Here is a 26,553-nt window from a genome sequence, read left to right as displayed (position 1 = left end):
CTGGTTGCAGGGTGATCGGGGTGTCCCGCTTTCCTGAGTTTCTTATTCATATGTGGGATCACAGAAACAAACCGGGTCCGGCAAAAGAGTGGCCAAAGTGACGCCCGTCTTCTCCTGCAGCCTGGAAGGACGTCACTACTGTGGGGTCCTCCCCCTTCTCCTGCTGACCCCCAGAGCCCACCTCAGCACAGATCTGCAGCCGCTCTAGCCGGGGTGGGAGCCTCAGACCCGGCACTGGAGCCAGCCCAAGGCCACCTGCTCCCAGGTGCCCATTTGTAAAGTGGCCCCCCTTTGGGAAGGGCGGAAGGCCCAGTGGGAAACCCAGACAGGCAGGGTGCCTCACACAGTTGACGAACACTTTGGGGGCCCTGGACCGAGTGACCCAATCAGATGTGGGCCCGCCCTCCCCAGAGAGCAGCCACGGGAGGGCCGTGCCCCCGGCCCTGGGCAGAGAGCAACAGGAGGGGCAGCACCCTGTGACCCTGGGCCCCACTCCTGCCTCTTGGCCCCAGAGCTCCCGTCCGTGCAACGGGTGGGGGACCCAGGGGCGGACCCCAGCCTCCTGTCCTGTCACCCTCCTGCACAGTGGCCTTCCCTGAGGGTGGCGGCAGGGGCAGGGAGAGAGCCCAGGCTCTGGGGGTCTCCGTCCCCTTCTCCTCGCCCATGCAGCCAGGCACAGGGCACAGAAGTTGGGATGAAGTGAGGTCTCAGCAGAGCACAGGGCACTCAGCAAGCCTTGGCACCGGACGTTGATGGTGACGATTATATGATGTGATCATTATCTGTCATCAAGTGGGTGGGGCACAGGTGTCTCCCGTGTGAAGCCCTTCCTGTTAACCCTGGGCCCTGCTAACTGCTTGTTTCTCAGGAATATGGGGCGGGGGGGAGGGGGGAATCAAACGCAGGTGGAGAATATTAAAAGAAATTGATGCAGCTCAGCTGGGAGAGACCGGGCGGGAGGATCCAGGCCGCAGGGGGCTGAGACTGCACCACTGCACCGCAGCCTGGGCAACAAAGCGGGACCCCATCTATAAAAACGTGAGATAAAATTATAATGATACCACCCAGCTAGGGGTGGCGGACAGCTCCCCTCAGTCAGCGTGACCTTGAGCACGTCCCTGGTCCACAATTTTCTGCCTGGAAAATGAGGGGGGCCCTGGGACCCCGTGAACATACCCCATTTCCGGGAACTGGAGCAGACAGTGCTGCCTGCAGGGAAGCCCCCGTGCAGAGCCCACCCCACACCTGAGGCTGGCCCAGGCCCGGAGAGTCCCAACAGGCACCCCCCAACCCTGTGCTCATAGCGCAGGTGGAGGGGGCGGCCCAGCCCAGGGGTCCGGGGCGGGGCCTAGTCCCTGGGGGCGGGGTTACAGGGCAGAGGGGCGGGGCCTCTGGGGCCCAAAGAGATCGGGTCAGCTGTCGGGGCGGAGCTGGCTCCGAGGGGCGGGGCCCGGGAGGCCAGGACCCCGGCGGGACGCGGTGCCGCGCGGCAGCTGGACGCAGCAGGTCGCTGAGTCTCAGCCGGGCTGGGGACACAGCCTCAGGGCCGGAGGGAAAGGGAGGAGGCCGTAGGCCTGCCCGGGCCGGGGGCGGGGCCGGGGCGGGGCCGGGGGCGGGGCCGGCGAGGGGACGGCTCAAGCCTGTCAGGGGCGGGGCAAGGGGCGGGGCCGGAGAGGGGCCGGCCCAGGCCTGTCGGGGGCGGGGCCAGAGAGGGGACGGCCCAGGCCTGTCGGGGGCGGGGCCAGAGAGGGGACGGCCCAGGCCTGTCGGGGGCGGGGCAGGGGCGGGGCGATAGGCTCGGCGGCCGGCGGCGCACAGGCCCCGCCCCGCCCCGCGCAGGCCCCGCCCCGCGCCGCCCGCCCGCCCGCCCCCCGCAGCCCGTTCGCCGTGGCCGCCGGGTCGCCGCTCGCCGCGCGCAGGTCCCATTGAGAAAAGGCGAGCGGCGGCGGCGCGCGCGGGAGCGCAGGAGCCGGCACCAGCCCGCCCGCCGCCCGCGGGAGTCCGCGCGCCCGCAGCGCAGGCCCGGGGCCTCTGGCCTCCGCGTTGGCGCCAGCGGCTCCCGCGCCGGACGCAGCGGGCTGGGGCGCGGGCCGGGGCGGCCGCGGAGCCCAGGGGCCGGGGGCATGAGCCGCCCCGCGGCCCCGCCGCGCCCCCGCCGCCCGCCGCCGCCCGCCAGGGGCTAGAGGCGGCCACCGGGAGGGCGCGCGGCGCCGGAGACATGTCCAGGAGGAAACAGAGCAACCCCCGGCAGATCAAGCGTGAGTCAAACTTTGCGGCCCGCGGTCCTGCCGCCCCCCGCCCCGCTACCCAGCGCCGCCCCCCGCGCCCCAGCCGCCCCCCGGGCCCCGCCGCCCAGCGCCGCCCCCGCGCCCCGCCCGCCGCCCAGCGCCGCGACCTTCACCCCGCGCCGCGCCCCCCGCGCAGTGCCGAGCCCCGTAATCTAATCTCCGCTGGCGGCCCCGCGTCTCGGCCGGGCTCGGGTCCGGCCCAGGCACTGGCCGCCCGGGGGCCGGAACAGAGTGGTAGGGGGCGCGGCCGGGCGGTGCGTGGCCACCTCGCGGCCTGCCCCTCCCCCGCATCTCCGAGATGGTGCAGCGATAGGCGGCCCGATCTGGGCTCAGATAAAGTTTAAAATATTCCATTCTGCAAGTCCCATCCTGATACGATCGCTCTGTCGGGACGGGCTGAAATTGTGATCTTATCTGGCGCTTGACTCTCCCAGGCTTTGTATCGAGAGGGAGAGAGAGACCCGGGAGAGAGAGGGGACACCTGGGACCGCGTGGAAACGCTGGGCCCCGTGGAGGGGACCAACCCACGCCCACTGCCACCCGGCCGGCTGCAGAGCCTTGGTCGAGGTGGGGGTCTGGCGTGCAGCTGCTGCAGCCCCTGTGCTTGACTCCAGCCACCCAGACAGACCCTCGAGCTCTGGCACTGTCTTGAACCCAAGCCCTGCCTGCCCGTGACACCTCCTGGACCTTCCAAGTGTCCTGGCCAGGGCGGCATGGACAGCAAACGGTGCCCCCAGATGCCCACGGGCACGCCCTGGCATCCAAAGGGGCTGCTTGGAGTCAGGGAGGGGGCTCCAGGCTCTTGGGCCGGGCCGGGGTCTGCCCCTGCCCACGACCAAGTTTCTCGACAGTGGGTCCATGGGCAGTTGGGTGGGGGGCTTAGGGGACCGCTGCACGTCCACAGTGCCATGCCCCCACAAGAGCGCCCCTCGCTCCTGGGGCCACTCTGGAGCGAGCGCACAGGAAGCTCCCCTCCCCACCGCAGCCATTAACTTCGCGCCTCCAAGGCCAGGGCCAGGCTCAGGCTTCCTCCCAGGCCAACTCCCCAGGCAGACCCGCAGGTCGTCTGTGCTTGTTTGCCAGGAGGCGACGAGTGGGGAGCGCTGCCCAGCCCCAGGTTCCTGGGCACACCTCTGTCTACGTGACCACTGCCACCAGGACCCCATGTGGGCCGCCTGCGGGAGGTCCCCAGTCAGGGGGAGCGCAGGCATGAATCCGGTTCCCGTAACCCGACTCCCCCAATGCAAACGGGACCTGTTTTCCGAAAGTCGCCTTCTATCATGTCAACTCAAGTATTAAAAACCACCCACAGGTCCCGATCTGCGCTGGCTCTCTGGTTTCTTTCCCCTCCTCCCCTGCGCGGTTGTGTGTGTGTGTGTGTGTGTGTGTGTGTCTCGGGTGATGAGAAATGCTGATAGCCGCGCGGGGAGATCGCAGGTTGGGAACCGATCGCCAGCGCTGATAAGGGCGCGAGAGCGGAGCGAGAGCCCAACCCAGCTGGTCCGCGAGCGCGCACTTGGGGACCGGGACCCGGGCCCTCTGGCCCGCCCTGAGCGCGCGCAGTACCCAGGCGGGGGAGGCTGGACCAGGAGGCGGGGCGGGGACCCTCCCGCAGCTCGCGGCCCTGGGCACCTCCTCCCCTGGCAGATCTGCGCACGTTAAGACGCCAGGGCCGATTGTCACCAAGCGGCGGCGCCCGGCCACCCTCTGCCAGCGGCGGTGCTGATGGCCCTCGCGGCGGCGCCGGCTGCCGGGGCCTCACCTGCGGCCGGGCAGCGGGTGTAGGGGGAGGGGCGGAGCGCTTTGGGCCCCCCGCCCCCATCAAAGCCGGGGCGCAGCTGCCCGCGCCTCCGTGCGCCTTTTGTTCCGCGCCGAGATAGATGTGCCGCGTTGATAAGGCGCGACCGATGGTGGCTGCGATAGGCGCTTCCATTTATTAACTTCAAACGCGGGGGCGGGAGGGCGCGGCGGAGCGCGGCCTTGGCCGGCCAGATGGCCGCGCCGATAGGCCGGAACGCGGGGCCAGGCGAGCTCAGGACCCCCGCGCCCCCCGCCGCCGCTTCCCTCCCGCGCGGTCGATGTGCGCAGCGATAAGCGCCAGGCGGGTCCGCCGATGGCGATCGCCGGGGGCGATAAGGGGCCTTATCTGCAGCCACCAGGCCTGCCGGCCCGAGGCGACGGCGCGCGGGGGCGTGGCGGCAGCGGGGCCTTGAAGCGCGGGGGCGGGGAGAGGGCGTCCCGCGCTCCGCCGTGTGGAGTTTTCTCCCCAAACACACTTCGTTCCCAAGAAGTTGATCCTCGCCCGGTGGCCGGCGGGACAGTCCGTCAAAATGAAAGAAAACTGACTTTGCGCCGTGGCGGGTGGGGGAAAGTAGGGCAGCGCCCAGTTCCTTGTCGGTGGCGCAGGACAGCCGGAGGAGGGTCTGTCACCTCCCCGGGAGAGGGTGTGTTTCCCCGTGAATCATGGCCGGGCTGTTGGTTCCTGGCAAGTATCAGGTGTAACCTGCCTGGAGTTTTCTTGAAAAGGAAAATCAAGGTGGTTTCCACCGCGGGGCTGTTTGGGGGGAACCCACCGTGCTGGCGTCTCGTTGAGCAGGTCCCCCAAATCAGGAGGGAAAGTCTGTGCACAGCTGCCTCGACTGGGTTTATTGAGCACTTGCTGTATGCCAGCACTGGGCCTAGCCGCAGCCTCCTGGCCAGCGGGATTGGGGGGTGAGCGGATCAGGGACTGGGGCTGAGTGGAGTGGGATGTCGGGGACCAGAGGGGTGTCAGGGACCAGAGGGGTGTCAGGGACCGGAGGGGTGCATTGGGACCAGGGGGGTGCATTGGGTCAGGGACGCCTCCCGGAAGGGGGCGACCTCCAGCACTGTCAGGCCTCAGGTTCCAGCTCTGAAAACTGGGGTGAGGGTTGCCAGCTGCTGTTGGGGCAGTGATGCTGTGGGGGGATGACGTCAGGAGGGTGGGAGAGGCTGGGACTAAGCCCTGGGCTCCCTCCCTGAGAGACCGGGACAGGAATAAACCCCCAGGGCTGTTGGGAGCCCCCCAGGTCCGGCTGGAAGCATTGAGGGGTACAGAGCCCATGAGTCCCAAAAGCCACGGAAACCTAGGCTGGTGGGTGAGGAGCTTCTGGAAGGAGCCTGGGGGCTCTCCCGGGGCCCCTCCCATCCCAGCTGCTCCCTCTCAGAGGAGGGCGTTTTTCACACATTCTCAGAGTTTGATCAAACAAATTATTGGTAGCCGCAGGATGACTAATTCACTCCGAGCTTCAAAGTCACACGCCCGCCCACCTGCAGGCCTAGGGTGCCGGTTCCAGAGAGAGCCGGGTCAGGCCGGGAGGGCAAAGGGGGGTCAGGCCGGGAGGGCAAGGGGCTGGTCTCTGCGGTATTTTATATTTTATTAGCACAAGAGGGACCGTCTGCAGGGAGCCATCCACACTCCCTTCCCAGTGTGGGAGGGCCCAGGGGTCAAGGCTCCCGGGACCACCTCCAGATGCCCCCTACCCCAGTGTGATGGCAGACAGGACAGGAAAGGGCTTGGGCAGCCCGGCCACCCTGGGCAAGTCACTTCCACAGCCTGTTCCCCCTCTGAAAAATGGGTGTGGCGCCTGTCTGCCATTCAAGGGTCAGGGGAGTGTAAGTGCTGTCCTCAGCTGGCCTTGGCCCAGTCGTCCCTGGCCCTGTTCACCCTGAATGAACAGCGCCTGCAGCAAGCGGGCGCTCGAGCTGTGCGGCGAGGGCGTGGTCAGCCTCGGGGTCCCGGGTTCAGGGGCTGAGCGCCGCCGTTTAGCAGAGGGAATCAGAGACTGGGAGGGACTCCCCGCCCCCTGCCCCTGAACCTGACTCCAGCAGGGGTCTGGGGACACCAGCCCACGCTCCCATCCCCGAGGCTGGCGTGGGCTTCACCCTGCCTCCACGCCGTTGGTGGTTTCCGCACTCCTGGGCCTCAGGGAAGACAGGCCGCTCCCCGTTTGTCTGGTGGCGGTGATATTACTAATAGCTCATACTCGAGAGCTCACCGCGTGCCAGGCCGCGTATTAAATACAGCGAGTCCTATGTTTATCTCTGTTTTGGATCTGGGGAAACTGAACCCCAGAGAAGTTAAGTTTCTCTCCCAAGAAAGTGCCGGATCCCAGCCGTGCTCTTAACCTGTGTGTCCGTGAATATCACGCTGCTTCTCACCATCCTCTGCCTGCCCCCGGGCCTCAGTCTCCACATCTCTGAAATGGGCCTCTGGGAACAGAGGCCCCGGGGTCTTGCCCTTGCCACCCGCAGGTGGCCTCCTTCCTGTGAGGTTCGTGCTCAGGGACAGCCCCTGGGAGGCTTCGCCCAGCCCTGCCTGGGGCCTGGGACCGCCGCCGGCCCCTCCCCGGAGGTCACCGGGAACCCAGCGTGGCACCGAGCACGCCAGGGATTTAAATGGGTCAGTTGGGGAAGAAAGGAGGAGGGAATGCGATGCCGTTAATTGTGCCCTTATCTCCTGTTTCTATGCCAACCAGACGTCCCCGGCCTGACGGGCTCGTGAATAATGCTCCCGCGGGCCTATCTGCCATCGACAGGCCTCCTCCTGGAGGCAGCTGCTGCCTTGCCGATGGGTATCACCGACCCCACGGACCCCCGGCCGGCCCAGCGCACTCGGGTGCCCGGCCAGGCTCCTGCCCACCTGGCCACCCTACCCCTGGATCTTCCTCGAGGCGCCCAGCAGCTCCTGTCCCCATTTCACAGAGGTGGAAACTGAGGCCACAGCCACAGGTCCACTGTCCTGACCTCCTCTGCTGCTCCCTCTCGGGCAGGCGTGGCCCAGGTCCCCGGGGTCCTCAGCTTGGCTACCTTCAAGTCGCAAACAGAGTGTGTGGTCCCGAGGACGAGGACAGCCAGCAGTACCCAGGGCTGAGTGCTGCGTCAGGGCCTCGGTCCAGGCTGAGGCTTGGTGGCTTCTCTCTGGCTTCGTTGGTCCCACGAATGCTGGGCTCCGGGCTGGCCACGGTGCCTCTGCACGGCTGCTCTGGTGCTCAGAGCCCCACCGGCCACCGTCCTCAGTCTGTGCCGTCACTGGCCCCGCGCAGTCTGCGAGCCCCCTGAGAGCAGGCTGGGTCTGCCCTGTCCCCGTGGTGGGCTCGCTGGAACTCTCTGATGAATGACCAAAGGGACACTCGGCATGAAATGGAGGTGGCTTGCTCAGGTCCCAGTTCTGCCACTTGCTGGCCATGGCGCTAGGGGCATGGCCTGCCCATGTGAGTCTCGGTTTCCCCACCTGCAAAATGGGGACAGTGGTAGCCCCTGCCCCCCAGCACTTCTGTGAGAACCAAAGGGAAACACCTGTTACCTGAGACAGCTGCCACCAGCGCCTTCCTCCTCCTCCTCCACCTCTTCACGGTCAGCTGCTCTGCCCGAGCCGGGATTCCAGCTTGTCTGAGACAAATCCCTCTGCCCGTGCTGCCTCCCAGGGCGGCCCAGCAGAGCTCGGTCTGCCAGCCCTGGTCGTGGGCGGCCCCCAACGCTACCCCTCTGCCTGGCCGGCCCTCCCCTCCTGCCATTCCCACTACCGTTGCCAGGCAGACACTGCTGGGCCGCCTGGGCGTGTTGCTTACCCTCTCTGGGCTGGGGTTTCCTCTTGGTCGGAGGGTAGGGGGCTGGCTGTGCTGGGGAGCTGTCGATGGTACCTGTGCTCTCCCCCCACCTCCCCCACCCGAGCTCTGGAAGGGTCTGGACCAAGCCAGCCAGAGCTGGGGGCTCCGGGGCCCAGCAGCCCAGTGAGGGTCCCTGTGCCCCTTCCACAGGGGCTGAAGGCCCGGCAAGGAAGAGGGAGCTCGGCGAGGGTCCCCAGCCGCAGCTGGCAGGGCCAGGAGGGCCGGGGGCTCATCTCAGCCTGGAAAGCGGGTCAGGAGTGGGGTCTCCGCAAGAAGGCAGCCCAGGGGTTCCTCGCAGGAGCTGCCGTCTACCCCTGGGCCCAACGGTCTCAGTGTGGTGCCCGCTCGCGGCCTCAACTTGCCCATCGGTTCAGTGGGCACACCCCAGTCCAATGCCTCAATTTTCAAATGAGGACGAGAACGTTCCAAGGGGCTGGGACTTGGGTCCTGCCCCTGGCCAGCAGGAAGTGAGGGGACCGTCTGGCTGAGAGAGACTGGGCCTGACTTAACCCGAGGGAGGGTGGCAGGTTTGGCCCCCAGCCGAGGACATTCCTGGCCTTGGTTTTCTCATCTGTGGAACAGGAATGACACAGCCCCTCCCCTCATGCAGGGGGTATGCAGCAGGTGCTTACTGCCGCCCTTTGGAGCAGGCCCGGTGGGACCCGGGTTGGGGCCTGGTGTCCCGGCTGCCCACGGGGCCACAGGGCAGGCCGAGGACAGTGGGGCGGAGGCCTGGTGAGGCCCCAGATTCCTGTCTCCTGTCCCCTGCTGCAGGGGCTGTGCCCACCCCCCCCGGGCCTGGGCTGCACCCTCCGAGGGCTCCTGGCTGCAGACCAGCCTTCGTCCCTGCCGCAGGGGACTGCCGGGTGGGAGCGAGGGTGCAGCTCCCGGCCTGGCCTCCGTGACCCCGTAGGCAGGTGGCTCCTCTCGGGCCTCGGCGTCTGCCTGTGAGGTGGGGGCTGACTCAGAACAGCCCCTCCCAGTCTTCCGTGGGGTGCGTCACGTCCTGGACACACTGTGAGGTGTCACCCTGGGGTCGCTGGTGGCAGCCATGGAGCTGCTGGTTGCATTATTGGTATTTTGCCAGAAGCCCCGAGGGCGGACGTTTCAGAGTCTCCTGCCTCCCTCCCCTCCCGTGTCAGTGCCGGAAGGGCGGCGGGACTCCCCCTGACCCACCACAGTGCCCCCTGGCCGGCCGGCCCCACGCCCAGGCCCCATCTGCCCTTTTCCTGCCCCGGGATCCTACCTGCCATTAAGGTCATCATCAGTGTTGGTCGACCCGTTTTACAGGCGAGAAAACTGAGGCCCTGGGAGGTGGTGACATGCTCAAGGCCATGTGACACGGGATCCGGGTCTGTGGGCCCCAGGGGTGGCCAAAGTGTTCTCTGGGCAGTGCCCCCTGAGCCCCTGACCAGCAGCCCCAGGGGCCCTCCAGCCGGACTCCTCTCCTCCTCCCTCTCCCTCCTCGGGGCCCCTTGTTTGGCAGAAGGCAGCAGCCTGACCTTGGCCAGAGCCCAGTTAGACAGATAAGCAGCCCCCCGCCCCCCCGCCTCCCCTGGGCCCCCTGCCTGCGGCTGCTCAGAGCCTCCACTTCCCCACCTGTAGAATGGGTGCCAGGAGCTTCTGTGAGCCTGGCTGTGGCCAGAACTCAGCCCCGGGCCTGGCGCTCCTGGTCCCCTCTGCCCCCCACCCCAGGGCTGGATGGGGTCGGGGACCTGCCAGCCAGCGTCGGCCCAGCAGGCTGTGCGCTCCTGTCTGCTAAACACCTCGTAGATGTCCCTTCCTGTGACTCTCCAGGCACCCGCTTAGGGTGGGGCTCCCAACCCATTCTGCACACAAGAAAATAGAGGCTCCGAGAAGGTAGGTGGCCACACCAGGGTCGCACACGTGATGTGCTCCTAGGGAACAGGGCCTGGGGCGGGGCAGCTGGCAGAAGCCCCGGCTCCCAGGCTGGCCTGCGTCCCGGGACCTCCAGAACTGGCGGGTGTGCTGATTTCTGAGAAGGAGGGGACAGCTTTCTGAGAAGGTGGGGTTGCTGGACAGGGTTGTCTCCGGGAGCCTCCGCGTGGGCAGGCACCGTCGTGGGCAGGCCAGGACCCTGAGTCCAGGCTCTCAGACCCCTGTGGTGTAGGCGGCTACGCTGCTTCTCTGCGCCGCGGGCTCCGTGTCTGCCCGGGCCTGGGCCTCAGGCGCGTCACTGCTCCTCCCTGAGCCCCGGTTCCCCGCCGTGCAATGGACGGTGACGGTCACCCCCAGGGTCGTGAGGATTGGCGGGACCCGACCTGCAGCTGGGCCCAGCCCATGTGGGCTCCGCGTTGTGGGCAGTGGGACCCCCGCTCCCCTGCGCTGACCACTGGGCTGCCCGCGTGTCTGCGGCAGCCCCCGCTCCCTGGCCGTTCCTCCTGGCGCCCGACCTCAAGACCCCAGGGTCCCGACCTGCCCCGGCACTCGCACCCGCCACGGCCTCCCGCGTCACTTTCCCTCTTCCCCTTCAAGCCCTGCTCCGGGAGCCCAACTCGGGGAGCCCAAGGGGAGGGCCCAGGACCAGTGTAGCTGGCTCCTTCCTGCAGCAGGACCTGAGAGGGATAGCCTCCCCCGGGGACAGCCCTGCGTTCTCAACCGCCGGTGTGGGGTTGGGTGGCCTCCTCTGGCATCAGGCGCTTGGACCCCTGTGACGGGAGGGGAGGCCGAGGCTCAGAACCGTTGCCGGCCGCAGGTCTCAAGCAGCCCCCCCCACCCCGCCCCACGCAGCCCCAGGGCCCGAGGCCCCTGCACACTCTGCCGGTCACCGGGCCACAGCGAGTGTTCACTGCGCACTTACTAGGCCCCTGCCTTGTGCCTGGCACCGTGCCCAGGCTTTATAGCCATGACCTCACATCCTGCTCTCCGCAGCCTTTGAGGGAAGCCCAGGGCACAGAGGGGGAAACTGAGGCTTAGAGTTTAGAGGTCGGACCCAGCCGTGGAGCTCGAGCTCCCCACGCTGGGGAAGGAGCCGCCCGCAGACATTGTGTGGGGAGGGCAGGGTGGCCACGGTGGCGGTTTCTGTGGGACACCCTTCCCTGCGCCCCACTTTCAGGCCTAGGAAGCTGAGGCCTGGCCGAGCTCCAGGCGGTGTGCGCTCTGGGGTCCACCGGGCCCCCGCGGGCTGTGTGGACTCGGGCAGCCCCTCCGCTCTCCGGGCCTCAGCACTGCAGGACAGACCCCAGAGCTGTGGCCAGACCTGGCACGGTTTGGGCCGGGCAAGCCCGGGGACAGGTCCCAAAGCTCCAGAGCCCTGGGATGGGGCTCGGGCTGGCCGGGGGTCCTTGAGTGAGACCCTCATTCTGCACTTCACTCACCCCTTTTAGTCCCCAGGGGGCTGGAACAATGGATTTGGGGTGCCGTCCTCCCCATGGACAGAGGTGTGCACTTACGGGCCCTGGCTGCTCCGTCCCATGCGGGGGCCGTATGCACAGGTGAGCAGCCCCCAACAGTTAAGGGGTGTGGTTGCGGTGGGTGAGCTGTGCCTCAGGTCAGGATCTGCAGTGGCGGAGCCACTAGGACGTCCCCACACAGCTGCTTTTATCACAGGTAGTTCCTGCTCCGGGGCCTGTCCCGGCGGGCACAGGGGACCCTGCAGGGCGCAAGGCAAACCCCTGCCCTGCCTGCCGTCCCCTGCACCCCCTACCCGCTTTCCTCGCCGTGGGCCTGCGCAGCTCAGGAAGGCCTGGGACCAACCCAGCCCCCTGGAACCCTGAGGTGGGCTGCCTCAGTTTCCCCTCCTGGGCAGTAGGCCCTTGCCCAGCTCCATCAAAACCAAACATTTTCCCAGAGAGCAGAGGGACCTCCCGCCCACACCCCCTGTGGCAGCCTTCGTGGTCAGTGGGCACCCCGGCCCTCCGGTGCCCCGGCTGGCCGGCCACCCCCGTCCCTCCCATCGGTGGCTGAGGCCTGGCCGCCCCGCTCTGTCTCCTGGCCGCACTGTCTCCCATCCGGGCCTCTGGCGGGCACAGGTTTCAGCTCCTGTGATAACTGGGAAAGTTGAACTGGCCCCATTACTGCGCGAGATGGTTGGCGAGATACGGCCGCGATAATGGGGCGATAGCGGCCGGCCATGGCTGTCCCGCCCATTAGCATTCCCCACCAGTCCGTCCTATCTCCTCCATTTCCACTCCTCCCCAGATAAGAATGGAAATTCTGACTTCATAGCTCACTGATTAAAGTGTCTGGATTTCTTGATAATACACAGATAAATTATGTTTTTGAAAAAGAAGGTAGGGAGGAGGGTGGGGAGGACGGGGGCCGGGAGGGGCGCCCTTGGCCGTGGCTCCCAGCCTGTCCCGGCCCCCGGGCTGGGCTGAACACGGAGTGTCCGGCCTGCGCCGCCGCGGCCTCTGTACGGAGACCGTGTCCGGGGCCCAGAGTCAGCTCGCGGCAGGGGTTGCCGGGCCCTGTCGGGGGCTGTGCCCCTCCCTGCAGCAGGGGCAGAGGGTGGAAGAGCCAGGAGTCTGGACCCGGCTGCCTGGGCTCAAACCCTTGGGGGGGGGGTATGTCTGTGCCTCAGTTTCCACATCTGTCACGTAGGTGCCAGCACAGCACCCTCCCCGCAGGTTGTTGGGAGGATGCAGTGCCGGGCAGGAGTGTCCCCTGTCTGGGTCCCTGCTGGCTGCCGGGCCTAGAGCAGAGCCCGGCGAGTGTCGGGGACACGCAGAGCCCCATTCACCCACTGGGAAGGGGCAGGGCCCGCCCCCCTGGGCTGGCGGCCTGTCTCCCACCCCGTCCCCAGCCATCCTGCCTTCGCGGCCGCATGTGACAGCCAGCACCCAGATGGGACTCAGGTGCCATCGCTGCGTCTGTCTGGATAAAGCCGCCTCCTTCAGCTGATCCGAGATCCGGCGCTGATGGTGCCATTAGCTGCGATTAGGGCCTGGCGTGCGGCTAATCCTCCCGCTGAGGGACAGGTGAGGCAGCGCGGGGAGGGGCAGGCAGGGCCCGCTGCGCAGGAGGGGAGGTCGAGGCCCTGGCAGCCTCCACGTCTCCTGCGGTGGCCAAGCGCCCCCAGAGGGGCTGCCTGGGGCTCCCGGCGGGTGCAGGGCTGCTGGCCGGTTTTCCCTCTTTCTGAATTTATTTTTTTACCAATTTTTGCAAAATGAGACTCTGTGGGATCCCAAAGGCAGGAGGCCCGAGGGAGTGTTCTGGGACCCCCCCCCCCCCCCCGACGCACCGGTTCCTATAGTCTGAGTGATGGCCATTGCCAGGAAGTTTTCAGGCGCTTGCTGCATGCAAGGCCTGGGCTTGGCTGCACTGTGGCAATGGGTCTTCCCAGCAGCCTTGGGGAACTCAAGGTTCAGAGTGGTTGAGTAACTCACCCAAGGTCACACAGCACAGGAGGCAGCAGAAGGGACTCTAACTTAGAAGCCTGGTCGAGGTCTAGGTCTCCATCCTGGCTGGGGGTTCTGGGGTATCTACAGCCGTGGGCACCCCACCTCTCCCACCAGGCACAGAGAGGGCAAGTGGCTGCTGGGGGCCACACAGCCCTGTCCCGGGAGCCGCAGGGCATGGGCTGAGACTGGCCTGCCACTGTGCTTGCTTATTTTCGGGGTCATTTCTTCTGCCCCGAGAGAGTAGGCTCCTTGGTGAGAAAGGCGCTTTCTTGCGGTATTTGGGGTCTGGTTTGGTTTCAGTGTTCTAAAGGAAGTCAGCTATTTCCAGCGTGCGTGGGAGGAGTGAGCGTAGGATGGAGTGACTGGAGTTCAGACCCTGCCCCCTGTACGTGACACCCCTCGGCCTCAGTTTCCCTGCCTGGACAGCGGGCACCATCGCGGTTCCAGCCCCCTCAGCCTTGGAGGAGCTGGATGGGGGAGAACTGGGTAAAACATCCAGGTCTCAGCGAACCCGGAAGCAGCAGTGCGTGCTCCCTGGGGTCCCGCGTGGGCCGGGGGTCCCTGGAATCCCGCGTGGGCCGAGGGTCCCTGGGGCTGGGGCCGCCCGCCCTTGCGGACGCTGCAGCTCTTGGACAGTTTTTGGAAAACAGCTGCAGTTTGCAGAGGCCCAGGGCCCTGCCCTGTCCACAGTGGCCAGGTGGCTTCAGATGACACGTTTGTCCTTGTGTCCAGGAGTCACCCAGACCCAGGGCTGCAGGACACCAGCAAGGACGCAGAGCTTGCCACGGATGCCTCCCTTGCTCTGGTTCTCAGCCACGTTTCTGTTCTGAGCCTCAGTTTCCACGTCTGTAAAATGGGGCTGAGGACGCTAAGGGCCAAGAGCTCCTGGCTGACTCTGGCCAGCTCCCCGGAGTCTCCCCACCCGGCCAGCCCCACCCGTGCCGTGGCCCCCCAGCTATGCCCAGCACCCCTGCCCAAATGACCGGCCCGAGGCCAGAGGGGCCTCCCCTTCTGTGTGACCTTGGGCAGGAGCTTTCCTCCTCTGGGCCTTCCGCCCGCGGGTCCCTTCGGGGAGCGGCTGAGGTGCTGCCAGGCAGTGCCCCACAGGGCGAGTGCTGCTGCCGCCCTGTGGCACCGGGGCCCCGCCATTCCCTGTGCCCCTCGGCTCCTGCCCCTCTCCCCGCCGGGAGCCCTGGGCTGGCCCTGGGTGTGCTGGACGCGGCAGGAGGGCGCTGAGCCGGCCGCCCTGAGTCCCACGGCCTGGGAGGTGGGCCGGGGTTGTTCCATCCTCCCCCCAACAAAAAAGAAAGAAAAGGGAACCGTGATAAAAGGGGCGATAGGCGCCTTGCGCTGGAGGCGCCGCTATCGCGTTATCTATCTGCTGCTCGCCCTGAGCAGTTGTTTCCTTATCTCAGCCCACCCCAATGCCAGGAACAAACGCGCTCACGCTCCCCCAGAGCCCGCTCCGCACCTCGCCGCCGCCGGCTCTGGAGGAAAGTTGGGCAGTTGGGCTGGGCGCTCGCGAATCATCACCATCATCATTTTGCAAAGGAAGCCCCAAAATGCCATCCCTGAGGCAAGGCAGCCGAAAATAAGAAGTTGCCCCCAACAGGCCCTGCCTAGGAGGGGAGAGCCAGCCAGGGGTGGAGGGGCCCAGACTTGGGGTGAGGTCCCTGCCGTGCCTGCGTCCCGGCCGTGTGACCCTGGGCCAGTGTCCCCCCTGGGTCGTCCGTGAATGCAGGTAATGGAGCCTTAGCAGACAGGGAAGAGCCTGTGCTGTAAGGTCCCCCTGCAGCTCTTCTCCCTTCCCAGACCTGGGCCTGGGTCACCCACAGTCCCGCACCCCCAGAGCTCAGCCCCAGCCTAGACCTCACAGAGTGCAGCCCCCTGAGCTGGGACCCCCTAGATCCCAGCCCACCAGACCACAGCCTCCCTAGATCACAGCCCCCCCAGACCACAGCCCCCCCAGATCCCAGCCCCCCTAGATCCCAGTCCCTCCAGACCACAGCCCCCCCAGATCCCAGCCCCCCTAGATCCCAGTCCACCTGAGCTGGGACCCCCCTAGACTACAGCCCCCCAGACCACAGCCCCCCTAGATCTGAGCCCCCCAGACCACAGCCCCCCTAGATCTGAGCCCCCCAGACCACAGTCCCCCAGAGCCAGGGAACCACTGCCACAACCTGCCTGATTGCAGCCAGTGGAAATGGGGCATGCAAATGAGTGAGAATGAGGCCCAGCAATTGGCTGAGCTGCTGTGCATGGGGCGGGCCTCTACAAAGAGGGCGGAGCCTGCCCAGGGACTGCCCTTGCAGTGGGAGTGGGGTCCCCCCACCTTGCCAGTGCTGGAGACCCCCAGGCTCCACAGGCCTTCCTGCCAGGGCCACTCACTTGCCTGGCCACGAGGATAGACAGGCTGACCTCTGGGTGACCTACTGACCCTCAGAGCCCAGACCCCCATGGCCTGAATTGGGGGGCCCAAGTTCAGAAGTGGGGCAGGGCCAGTCCAGGGACAGCTTGCTCCCCCAGCCTCCCACGTCTGGGTCCCTCTCCCCGCGATGACTTTCATCCAGAGTCCGTCCTGCCGGGCCTCCGTGGCGCCAGGCCAGGCAGGCGATGGGGTGCCATCTTAATGGACGACAGTCCCAACCCATTTGCCAAGCCTCAGTTTCCTCATCTGTAAAATGGGGAGGAGATCTAGTCTGTCTGCCTGCTGGGACGGTTTCTGTGCCCAATGGCAAGCCCCTTCCCTTCCCTGGGCCTCAGTTTCCCCATCTGCACAATGAGGGCTGAGGCAGCACATCCGCTTCCCTGTCTGCTAAGGCTCTGTTACCTGCTTCCTCTGGGGGCTCCCCTCTCTGTGGCTGTGGCATATTCCAGAAGCCTGGGGTCTCCCAGATGTTCCGTTGTCAGGAGTTCCTGTGCCAGGAGACTGCGTCCGTAGGAGGTAGGTGCTCAGGAGACTTGAGGGGTTTGCATCGTGTTCTAAACCCACTTTGCACCCCACGGTGTGTCTCGTCGGCCACGTGGGGTGGGTGGGCCCCTCCCACCCCAGTCCTGGCCAGAGCCCCCCACGCCCGGCTCCCACAGCACCACGGGGCTCCCAACACGAAAATCAGCCGCACGCGTGGGCGTCTTTCAAAGTGCGCAAGTGGAAAATCGCGGAGGGGAGGAGGGAAGGTCTGGGCTGAGATCTAAGGGGAGGAAATGGGGAGGGGCCATCGGACAAGAATCAGGCGTCACCCTGGCCAAGTCCCCTCACCTCTCTGGGCTCTTGGTCCCCTGCCTTATAGAGTGGGTGACGATGCCTCCCGGGTGGCCTGAGGGTCAGGGACGGAGCCAGCCCAGCAACCTCCCCCGGGAGGGTCTCCTCACACCGGTCCCATTGCACGGGGGCAGCTCTGGCTCTCCCGGGACTGCGCAGGGCATACAGTAGGTGTTCCATAAATACTCCGCTGATCGACTTCTAGATCCACTCGGCGTGCCTGCCCCGTCCCAAGAGGCAAACGGGAGAAAAAGAAACTGGAAGGAGTCGGAGCCCCCAAAACAAGCGCTGTCCGGGCAGAGCCGTGGAGTGTGGGGCGCTGGGCCACCGCCAGCGGGGAGCAGTGGGTCCCCTCACCGCGTGGGGCTGGCGCTCGTCCCTCCCGGCCCCCTGCCGGCTCTGTGTGCCCCCTGCCTGGGCAGGGCGCCGGGAGTCAGACAGGAGCAGGGCTCCCTGACCCCAGCCGCTGACCCGCCTGGCCCCATGTGACCTCCACCCTCCCATGGCCAGCGGCCAGAGGTCTGGCTCAAGGCTGTCACGTCCAGGTCCCAAGATGACCGTCAGTGTGGCTCTCGTGCACGCTAGAAGGGTCATGGCCACCAGTGCTGTGGCTGCACAGCCCGGGTGCCAATCCCTGCCCACGGCTTACGGGGTCCCCTTGGACCTGCCACTTAAACCCCTGAGGCTCGTCCTCCTCTTCCATAAAATGGGGGGGCCCTTGGGGACTGTGTGGACAGCACTCACAGGGTCTGGTGCTCAGGCTGGGCGGCCCCTGTCCTTGCGGGTTGCTCCCCAGGGGTTGTCCAGGCCCGTGTGGGGCGGGGACCGCTGGGCTGCAGGGAGGGGAGCCGGACACCCCGGGATGCGGCCTCCCCGGCAGGACTGAGCCTCGATTGGCAGCAGAGGTCTGTTGGGGACATTCTCAGGACAGGCCACCCCATCTGGCCTCCTGCCCTGTCATGGCCAGGCAGCAGCCCCCACCCCATTGGTGGGCTGGACCCCGCCGAGCTCCGGCCTGCGTCTGGCGGTGGGGAGGGCGCGACCCCATGGCCGGCGCCACGCCCCGGTCCTCAGGCGAGGGGGCCGCACTCGTGGAGCGCCTGCTGTATGCTCCGTGGCACTGAGACGGCGCCACTGTTTGTCGCTTTTGTTTTAATTTTCTGTTGTATTGTGGTAAAGTCTGCGTCTTCAGCACCTTCCGAGTTTGCGACATGAAGCACTTTCACGCTCTGGGCCACCGTCACCACCGTCCCCACGGTCCCCAGCAGGGTCTCCGTGGCCCTCCCCAGCCTGGCGCCCGCCGCTCTGCGCTCTGTCTCTCCGTGTTGGAGGCCGAGGTTTGAACTCCCAGCGTTCATTTGAGGGAACAGGCTGGGGGCTGGGGGGATGCCCGGCAGGATTTGAGCCCTGGCGTCCCCTGAGCTTCCCGGACACTGCGCTCTGGGCCCCGCGGGGACGAGGACACCCTGGGCTGGGAGGTCTGGGCTCAGGCCCCGCAGAGCCACGATTCCCCTGGGACCGGGAAGCCGCTGCCCCCCCCACCCCCGGCCGCGGTTTCTTCATCTCCCTGCGGCCTGGGACCCTGCCACGCAGAGCAGGGAGGAAGGCCGAGCCAGGGGCATGACGACATCGTCCTTTCCCCCTGGACGGCATGCGCGGGTCCTGGCCACGAGTCTGGACACTGGGCCCCAGGCGCGGGTGCGAATCCTGCCCGAGGCACGGGGCATCCCTGGGAAGAGGAGGTGGTGACCACCCCCTGGGGCTGGGCCATCGTGAGAATGAAATCCTGGAAGCACCGGGCTGGGGCTGCAGAGCAGGTGGCGGGAAGGCCCCTCTCCCCACGGCCGCGAGCGGGTGGGCTGCTGAGGGCCAGGCTGCCCCCTCAGGTCTCGGTCCCAGCCCCGCCTGGAAGGTGGCAGGGCCTGTGGTGCCAGAGCCAGTCCCTTCTGGGAAGCCACCTGCCTCCGCCCACCTGGCCGCAGGCGGCAGCCCCATCGGCCCCATCGGCCCCATCGGCCCCATCGGCCCGCCCGCCCATCTGGCGGGAGAATCACGCTGGGAGCCCACTCCTGGCAGTTTCCTCCTCCTCCTGCCCGGCTCCGCGCTGTGGCCTTGGCCCTGCCCTCACCCCATGCCGTGGTCTCGGCCACTCCACCCCGCCACGGGCCACGTGGTCCGCACCCCTCCCCGAGGAGTGTTCGTAATCAGCTCTCCGGAGTGAAACAATCTCGTGTAATCTATCAGCCGCTATCAGCCCCATCGGAGGCCCGGGAGTGGCCAGGCCCAGAGATGGCGCCAACCTTTAGCGTTGATAAAGTTGCCGAGTTCGGCGGTGATGAATGTGGAGAGGCGCAGGCCCGCGATAGGATGTGGACTTGGCAGGCGCGGCTCCGGCTGAAACCGATCTCCCCCCTATCAGCCGGGCGGCGCTTTCTCAGGCCCCGGCGCTCTTCCCTCCTCCCCGCCTCCCGCCTGCTCTGCCGGCCCTGCCTCTGGGGACAGGGTGTGGGACCAGCCCGCTGGCCCTGGCCCGAGAGAAGGGGCAGACTCGGGGCAGGGGGAGGGTCCTGAGGGAGCCCAAGGAGATGGCCCAGAGCTGGGGGGGCTGCCTGGAGGCGGTGGCAGGCGCAGCAGCACAGTGGGCATATTTTGACAGTCACTTGGTGTCTGACGGTGGCTTCCTACGGTGACCAGAATAAAACCCCAGCTCCCCGCCTTGGATCCCGTGCTCTGGACCCTCTGCCCAACCCCCACCTTTTCGAGTTTCTGGAACATGCCATGGACTTTGCCTGAAGGTGCCCTCGGCCTGGGATGTTCTTCTTCCTTGGGCTCTTTGGAGCTTAAATGTCACCTCCTCCAAGAAGCCCTCGTGGCCACCCTGCCTGAGGCCAGCACCCCACACCCGCCTGGTCTTCCCCGTCCTGCGCGTGCCCCAGCCCTCTGTGGTGTCAGAGGTCCTGTCCACCCCTGCGGACCCGTCTACTCACTATTAACCCCTGGGCTGCCAGGACGCCTGGCGCTTCTTTGCCTCCTGCAGGTTGGTGGGTCCACACCCATTTGCCAGATGCGAAGACCGAGGCTGGGCAGGTCCCTGCGCCCTGGAACCCAGCATGGCTGCGAGTCCGCCTGGCCCCAAGAAGCTGAGTGGGCAGCTGGCCTGAGGCCCGTGATGGGGCCAGGCAGGGGCTGCTCGGGCTGCTCTCTGCCTCAGTTTCCCCATCTGTCCAGTGTAGCCAGTTTCCCTACAGACATGTGCCGACGAGGGTCCTGGCAGAGCCTCATAAACTGTGGAGGGCTGTGCACACGTGTCTGTGGGGATCTGGTCAGAGGTCGCCACGGCGCCAGGGGAAGGTCACTCCGCAGCCCTGCCAGACCTGCGCCAGGGCAGGGAGGCCGGTGGACACCCCCACGTGGCGGAGAGGGCGCCTGGCTCCAGCCGCACGGCGAGTAGCTGGCAGAGCCCAGGCCCTGGCCGCGGAACAGTCGGAGGGGAAGGCAGACAGGAGGAAGGCAAGGGGCCAGGAAGGGAAACTGAGGCCCAGCACAGGGAAAGACAAGGCCCCGGGCTGGGAGCCACACAGGCCTGTGTCCGAGTCCCTCCCGGGGACCCTGAGCGGGGCCTCCACTGCTTGTCACCCCGACAGGGACAGCAGGTGGGTGAGGACTGCGAGGACAGTGCCAGGTGAGGGCAGGCCGCCTGCATGCTGCTGCTGCGAGGGGGGGCCTCGGCCAAGTGTCGTTACTGTCTGTGCCTCGGTTTCCCCATCGATAAAATGGGGTGATGCCAAGTCCAGGGCTTTTTGAGGACGGAAGGTGCCGCTGTGATGGGGACCACCCAGAACTGCACCCCCGAGCGACTGCCCTGGGGGCCGCTGCTCCTTCCTCTGTGGTGGCCTCCCCGTGGGCTGGCGGTCGCCTGGGGCGACGGACGCCGTCTGGTGGGAGCCGTGGGGCCTGCGCTGAGGGGCAGCTCCAGGGCACTTGCACCCAGAGAGCCCACCTGGCGGGCGATGGCCCCGGGGACCCGCTGGAAGGTGCCGTCGGCGCAGGGCCGGCCGGGCACCCAGCAGGCTCTCCCTCCCCCACCCTGGTCCTGCGCCGCGGCCCTGGCGCTTGTCAGAATTGCACGTCCAGGCCCGTGCCGAGGGGCTGGGCAGGGGGTCCAGGCTGAGAGCTGGGGGTGCGGCCGCTGCCGCTGCCCTGGGGGCCCCTGTCTCTGGTCACAGAAAGTAGCTGGATGGAGGGAGGGACTCGCCAGGGTCACCCTGCCCCCCAGCCAAGGGGTCGGCTTCACACCTGCCTCTTGGGTCCACCTGGAGGACCGAGGCCCTCAGGGACAGCTCGCCAGGGCCCAGACCCAGGCCGGGTCCAGGCGCAGCCCCTGGGGGAGGGCAGGGCTGTCCCCGTCTCCTCTGTCCCGCCGTGGCCCGAGCTGCCCCTCTGCCCGGCGGTGGGAAAGTCTGAATCTGTTGCTATTTTCTGTCTGTTATCGGCCTTATCTGGCTGCCGTGTGCCCAGAGGCCAGGCCCCCCCCCACCGCCACCCCCCGCCCTGGCAGTGCCGCGCCCCCCACCGCGGCCCAGGGCCAGCAAGGAGAGCTGGGGGTCTCCCCTTCTGCCCCCATGGCCCTGCCCAGGCCCTCCCCCTGCCCCTCGCCTCGGTCACCCCCCTGCCCCGTCCTTCACCACTCCCACCCCCCAGGGGAAGATGAGGCACCCCCTGAAGGGTGGAAACCATGGCAGCAGGTGCAGCCACGGCCTTGAGCCGGCACTCAGCACCCACCGCCCGGCCCTTGACTAGAGACATTGACACCCCCCATTGTCCATGAGGACACGACTCAGGAAGGAGTGTCCCCCCAGCCTCAGCGCCCTGCTGTCCCTCTGTTGGACTGCTTTTCCCTGACCCCATGCTGGTGACCTCCTCTCCCCAGCAGACCGCCACTCCCTTGCCGCTTCCTCCAGGAAGCCTCCCCTGATGGCGCCTCTGCCTCTCCGTCCTGGCCACAGCCATGCTGGCATCTCTCCCTTTTCTCTCGGGGGTGGGCGTTGGTCCCCACCAGATCTCCAGCACCGGGTGCAGGGCTGGCGCAGTAGGGACTCGGGAAGGGGTGCTGAGCGGGTGGAGTGGGTGCATGAACATGTGGTGCGTGGGTGGAAGAGCGATGACAGAACGAGGCTGGGCTGGAGCCCACGTCTGCCCCCGACGCCAGGGTCGGCCAGGTGCCCCTCTCCTGGCTCTGCGCTCCCCCAGGGAGCCGGGATGCTGGCGGGGAGGCCGATGCCCTTTGTCCACCCTGCCCCGAAGCTGCCTGCACCCCCTCTCCTCTGCAGACTCAGAATAAAAGGGCCGGGCCCAGCGAGGCCTCACGGGGGTGACCCCGTCCCGGGCGGGCACACATTGCCCTTGTTTGGGGGGAGCTTGCCCAAGGCCCCAGCGCCTGGGGGGCCACAGGGACCTCGCCAGGAGCCTCAGTCACCCCGTCTGGCGACTCCCTGTCCATGGTCCCGTCTGGGTCCCGCCCGGCGGGGGCTGCAGTCTGGGGACTTTTGTCCCCGTCCCTCCTTGGTGGCCACGCCGGCTTTCCACGGGGCTGCCGTGCCACAGGGGCCCCCCAGCGCCTCGACACCACAGCAGAGGGGCTGCGTTAATTGTCGGGGGGACTCGGAAGGGAGCTGGGATCACCGCGCTGCACGGAGCCTGTCTCCGTAATGCAGTTTAAAGCATGAAGAAAGGGAGTTGATGAAATCCCGCTATCAGCTCCGAGCCAATATGCAAAGTATCTCACCCCCAATCAAATAGCTATTATGTTTTCATTTCCATTTCAGCGTCCGGCTTAATGAGCAGGAGACGGATGGGCGCGCGGGCGTCTGCTCGCCGCGATAACCCGGGGACTCCGGGCACCGAGGGGCCGAGCCCAGCTCTGCCCTGGCGCTGGTCACCGCACGTGGCCTGCGGACGCCCCAGGCAGGTGGTCCCGGGTGGGGAGGGCTGGGGGCTGGCGGGCATCGGGAAGGGTGGATGTGGTCCTGTCTCAGGACCCCCACCCCTCCTCGCGCAGGTCAGCCCTCCTCACTTGGCCTCAGTTTACTCATCCGTAAAGAGGGCGTGACTGACTTGGGCTTGCCTTGGGGGTTGGGGGTGTGAGTTGGTGGGTGAGACTCATACCGGGGCTGCCCTCAGGGTCCTGCCTCCCCTCTGCCCATCCCCGACACATGCCCCCTGCTGTCTCCCTGCCCCTCCCTACACACCCCCTCACGAGGAGATCTGAGCCGACGCCGCCCTTGGCACCTCCGCTCCCATCGGAAATGAAGGCAGGTCGTCCTCCCCGGGCTCCTCGGGGGGCGGGGGGGTGTCTGTGGAACGGGGAGCACAGGGCCCTGCGCGGTCCAACAGCTCACGCCTGTCCCCTCCCAGGCCTGCGGGCCGTTGGTGGTGACCGTGGGTGGTAGTGACCGTTGTTTGCTGAGCACTTACTGTGTGCTGAGCCCTGGTGACGCAGGTGGACAGCGCATTTCGTCCTGTGTATTGGGAGCCACTGTGAGTCCCGTCTGTAGACAAGGAAACCAAGCACAGAGAGGTAGAGTGACTTGCTCAGGGTCACACAGCCAGGACACAATACGCACCCATCCATCTGCCTGGCCATGGGTCAGCCTGGGCCAGCTGTTGGGGTCTCTGGGCAGAGGGGGGTCCCCAAAGGGCATCCAGGGAGACAGCAGGATGCAGCTGTGACTCAAGGACGCCCCTGGCCAGCGGGGTCTCCAGCCAGCCCTGGACCGCGGGCGCGCACGGACCCGGCCCAGCAGGGATGGGGCCGCGCGCCCCGGGGCCGAGGCAGCCCGGGGCAGGATTGCCGGGGCGTCCCAGCGTGGCTGAGCGATTTGCGGCTGGCAGTGTCTGCGGCGGCATCGAGGCCGCGGTGACTGTGCAGGAGCTGAGATCAGCCTGCAGCCTCTCCACGCTCATTGTCACGGCTTTGTGCAGGGCGTCAGCCTTTGTTCTCCGCAAATGGGAGAACCCGTCACGCCGTCACACGCTGGGGCCTCCCTGGGTGTCTGCGGCCCCCCTGGGAGGGGCACCGGGAGTCAGGGCTGCCTTCCCGGGGTGGGCCGGGGTGGTCTGCCGTGTGTCCCCATGGTCTGGTCCCCGACGTCCCTGCAGACAGGCGGCCTCAGACCCACTTGCCGGAGCAGGCGGCCGAGGCCCCGCAGCTGCCCTGCAGGAGGGACCGCAGCTTTGGGGCCGCCCCTGCCAGCTCCTGAGGAGCCGTGGAAGAGACTTCTAGAAAGAGGCAGGCGGGTGGGCGGTTGCACATGGCCACCGAGACGGGGGTGGCCGAGGGCGCCCGACCTTGGGGAAGGGCAGTGCCGACGCAGGCCGGCCCCCGGGCGGGGAGCAGAGGCTGACTCCGCTGCCGTGGCCGCGTTCCCCGGTGCGTGCCGAGGTCACGGAGGTCGGGGCCCCTGTCCCAGGGCACGAGTCGGACCGGTCTGGGGCGTGCCGTGCCCAGCTGCCGTGTGGGCGCACTGATGAGGGCCTGCAGCCTTGGCCCGGGGCTGGCTCCTGTGTGGTCTGAGCCCAGCCCCTGCTGTAATCACAGCTCTGCGGTGCTCTGGGGAGGCTGGGGCTCGTGGAACCAGCTAGACTCCAGAGGGCTGCAGCTGGGGAAGCAATCCTGCCACCCCCTGCCTGGGACCCTCCATGGCCCTCCAGTGCCCCAGCATTGGGGTCCACTCCTCGCCATGGCCTCTGAGGTTGGCATGGTCGGGCCTCTGCCCTCTCGGCCTCAATCCCACCACAGCCGTCCTCCCCTCGGCCTCCCACCCACCCCCGGCCTTGGCGCGCCGCCCCGTCCGCCCGGCTCTCTGCTCAGCCGCTGGTCCAGTACCGGCAGTGTTGTCTCTTTGGAGACCTGCTGCCAGCATCTCCCCTCATTTTTCGGTCTTTCCCTGTCACCTCCCTCCCTCATTGCACTTTCACGGTGTTTTCAGCCTGAGGCCGTGTCTGGTTCTGGCCGCCCCCGCGGTCCCACGCGGTCTGGCAGTTTGGAGCATGGCGGGGTCCTAGAACCGCACCTGGCCCTGATGGCCGCAGCGAGGAGAGAGGGACGCCAAAATCCAGATAGAACATCGGCTTTCCCCTCCGAGACCCCCCCAGAGCGGCCACTCTGGAAGTCAACTGGGACCCCGTCCCAGCACCGCTTGCCACCCACAGCCCCTGGGGTCTGTGCTGACGTGGCCCCGCTGCTGCGGCCGGTGTGGGACCCAGCCTCAGTGACGAGGGGGCAGGTGTCCCAGGCACCTGCAGGCCCCTCTTCCTCCATCTCCTGCCTTTCCCTGGACAGCCCGCAGGGGGACGGCCGGGGCCAGGAGGACACTGGGGACTTGGTGAGAAGGGTCTGGCCCTCTGTGTGTCGCTGGGGCGGCACCGGGTCTTATCACGTTCCCGGAGGGTCGTGAGGAAGGTCGGCACCACCGAGCCACAAACCCTGGGCAGTTCCACATCTGCTCGTTCGCTTGCCCCCAGGAACGGGGAGCTCACCCTCGCGGGTGGTCATCCCGCCCTGGCTCGGGCCTCGCCCCCGGAGCCGCTGCTGCAACCCACCACCGTCCGCCCCGCCAGGGTGTGAGCGCGCAGCTGGGACAGGCTCTGCAGACTTGGCTGCTGTGGGGGCCGCGGCCTGGGTGCCCCCCGCGCCGCATGCCATGGGCAGGGGCAGGTCAGGCGCTGCAGAGGGTGAACGTGGGCGGTCACCAGGGCCTGGGGTGGCCCCGTGTGCAGCTGCTGTCTCCGAGCCCCAGGACCGGGGCCCCGAGGAGCAGTCAGAGGCAGGGCGAGGGGGACTCCTGGGTGCCAGCATCTTCCCAGTTCACCGAGGTAACACCATCACCTGACCGCTGTGGGGTCAGGAGTGGCCGCCCTCTGTGGGCCATGAGGACTTGTCCCAATGGCCTTGTCACCTGTCCAGACCCGGGTGCCCAAGTCTCTGAGGGGAGCAGGGCTGAGGGGTCCCCGGCCCTGTGGCGCTCTGGCCCCCAGCTTGCCGTGGCTGCCTGTGCCCCGCCAGTCACTGCTCACTCGACCTCCTGTCTGCACGCTGGTGCCCCCCCCCCCCCGGGAGTTCCCAGACCGTGGGGACAGTGAGGGGAGCCCCAGGAGGCTCCCAGGAGGAGGCAGGCACCGGGCCGTGGGGCAGAGACTGTATCCACCCCTCGCTGTGGCCGGGCGGACGCTGGGGCCCAGGGGTCCGGGCAGGGCTGCGGCTCCTCCAGCCCCACAGGCCCCCGGGAGCACCTTCGGGGGACAAGGCTGGTCCCGCGGTGCCTGGGGAGCCGGTGGGACAGAGACGCAAGGAGGGGCCGGGACCTCATCCTGGCAGTCGCGGAGTCCCTGCAGCCAGCAGAGGTCAGAGGGCAGGCAGGGTGACCCTGAGGCTTTGCAGTGGTTGCAGGGGTAGGGGGTCACCTGGAGGCCACCCCCTCACGGCCCCTGACCTCAGTGGGGTGGCCGACCCCCTCCTTGCCTGGGCACCCAGGGCTGTGCCTGTGCGGGGAGGGCTCGGGCGGGCGGGGTGAGGGGTCGCGCCCCAACGCGCCTCACGGACTCGCGGGCTGTGTCCGCAGGTTCCCTCGGAGACATGGAGTCCGGAGAGGAGGCCCAGGCCGCGGACGCCAGCCTGGCAGAGCGGGAGGCCGTGGCGCCTGAGCCCCGGAGCCCTGGCAGCGCAGGTGAGTCGGCAGAGCCGCCCCCCCGTCCCCCTGCGTCCCACCCCTGCGTGTCGGTGGCATGGCCAGGAGAGGCCCAGGTGTCCTCCAGCCGAGGCCTGTCCCCAGGACGGCCTGGAGGGGCGGCAGACACGCACCTTAGCACGTGGTCTGGGAAGTCCAGCCCCTTGTGCTGCAGACGGGGAGACTGAGGCCTGGATGGAGGGCCCCAGGGTCAGTCGGGGACTCACAGGGCCCCTGAGTAACCTCGGGAGAGCCACGCCCCCCAGCCTCAGTTTCCCTCTATGACAT

The 26,553-nt window shown here is 67.4% G+C and overlaps 1 protein-coding gene across 1 annotated transcript in view; it reads left to right on the top strand.

Annotated features, from left to right (window-relative positions):
- Window positions 1–2,139: 2,139 nt before the first annotated feature.
- The window catches only part of ZFPM1 (zinc finger protein, FOG family member 1), a 62,455-nt gene continuing 38,041 nt past the window's right edge, over window positions 2,140–26,553 (top strand). The window contains exons 1-2 of the mRNA XM_069497888.1: window positions 2,140–2,258; window positions 26,161–26,265. Of these exons, the coding sequence (XP_069353989.1) occupies window positions 2,219–2,258; window positions 26,161–26,265 (145 nt within the window). The 5' untranslated portion in view covers window positions 2,140–2,218. The remainder of the gene's footprint in view (window positions 2,259–26,160; window positions 26,266–26,553) is intronic.

This window comes from Eulemur rufifrons, chromosome 23 (genome assembly GCF_041146395.1).
Source record: "Eulemur rufifrons isolate Redbay chromosome 23, OSU_ERuf_1, whole genome shotgun sequence".
Lineage (NCBI taxonomy): Eukaryota > Metazoa > Chordata > Mammalia > Primates > Lemuridae > Eulemur > Eulemur rufifrons.
Note: the sequence above shows the minus strand (reverse complement) of the source record. Positions and strands in the feature narration are given on the sequence as shown.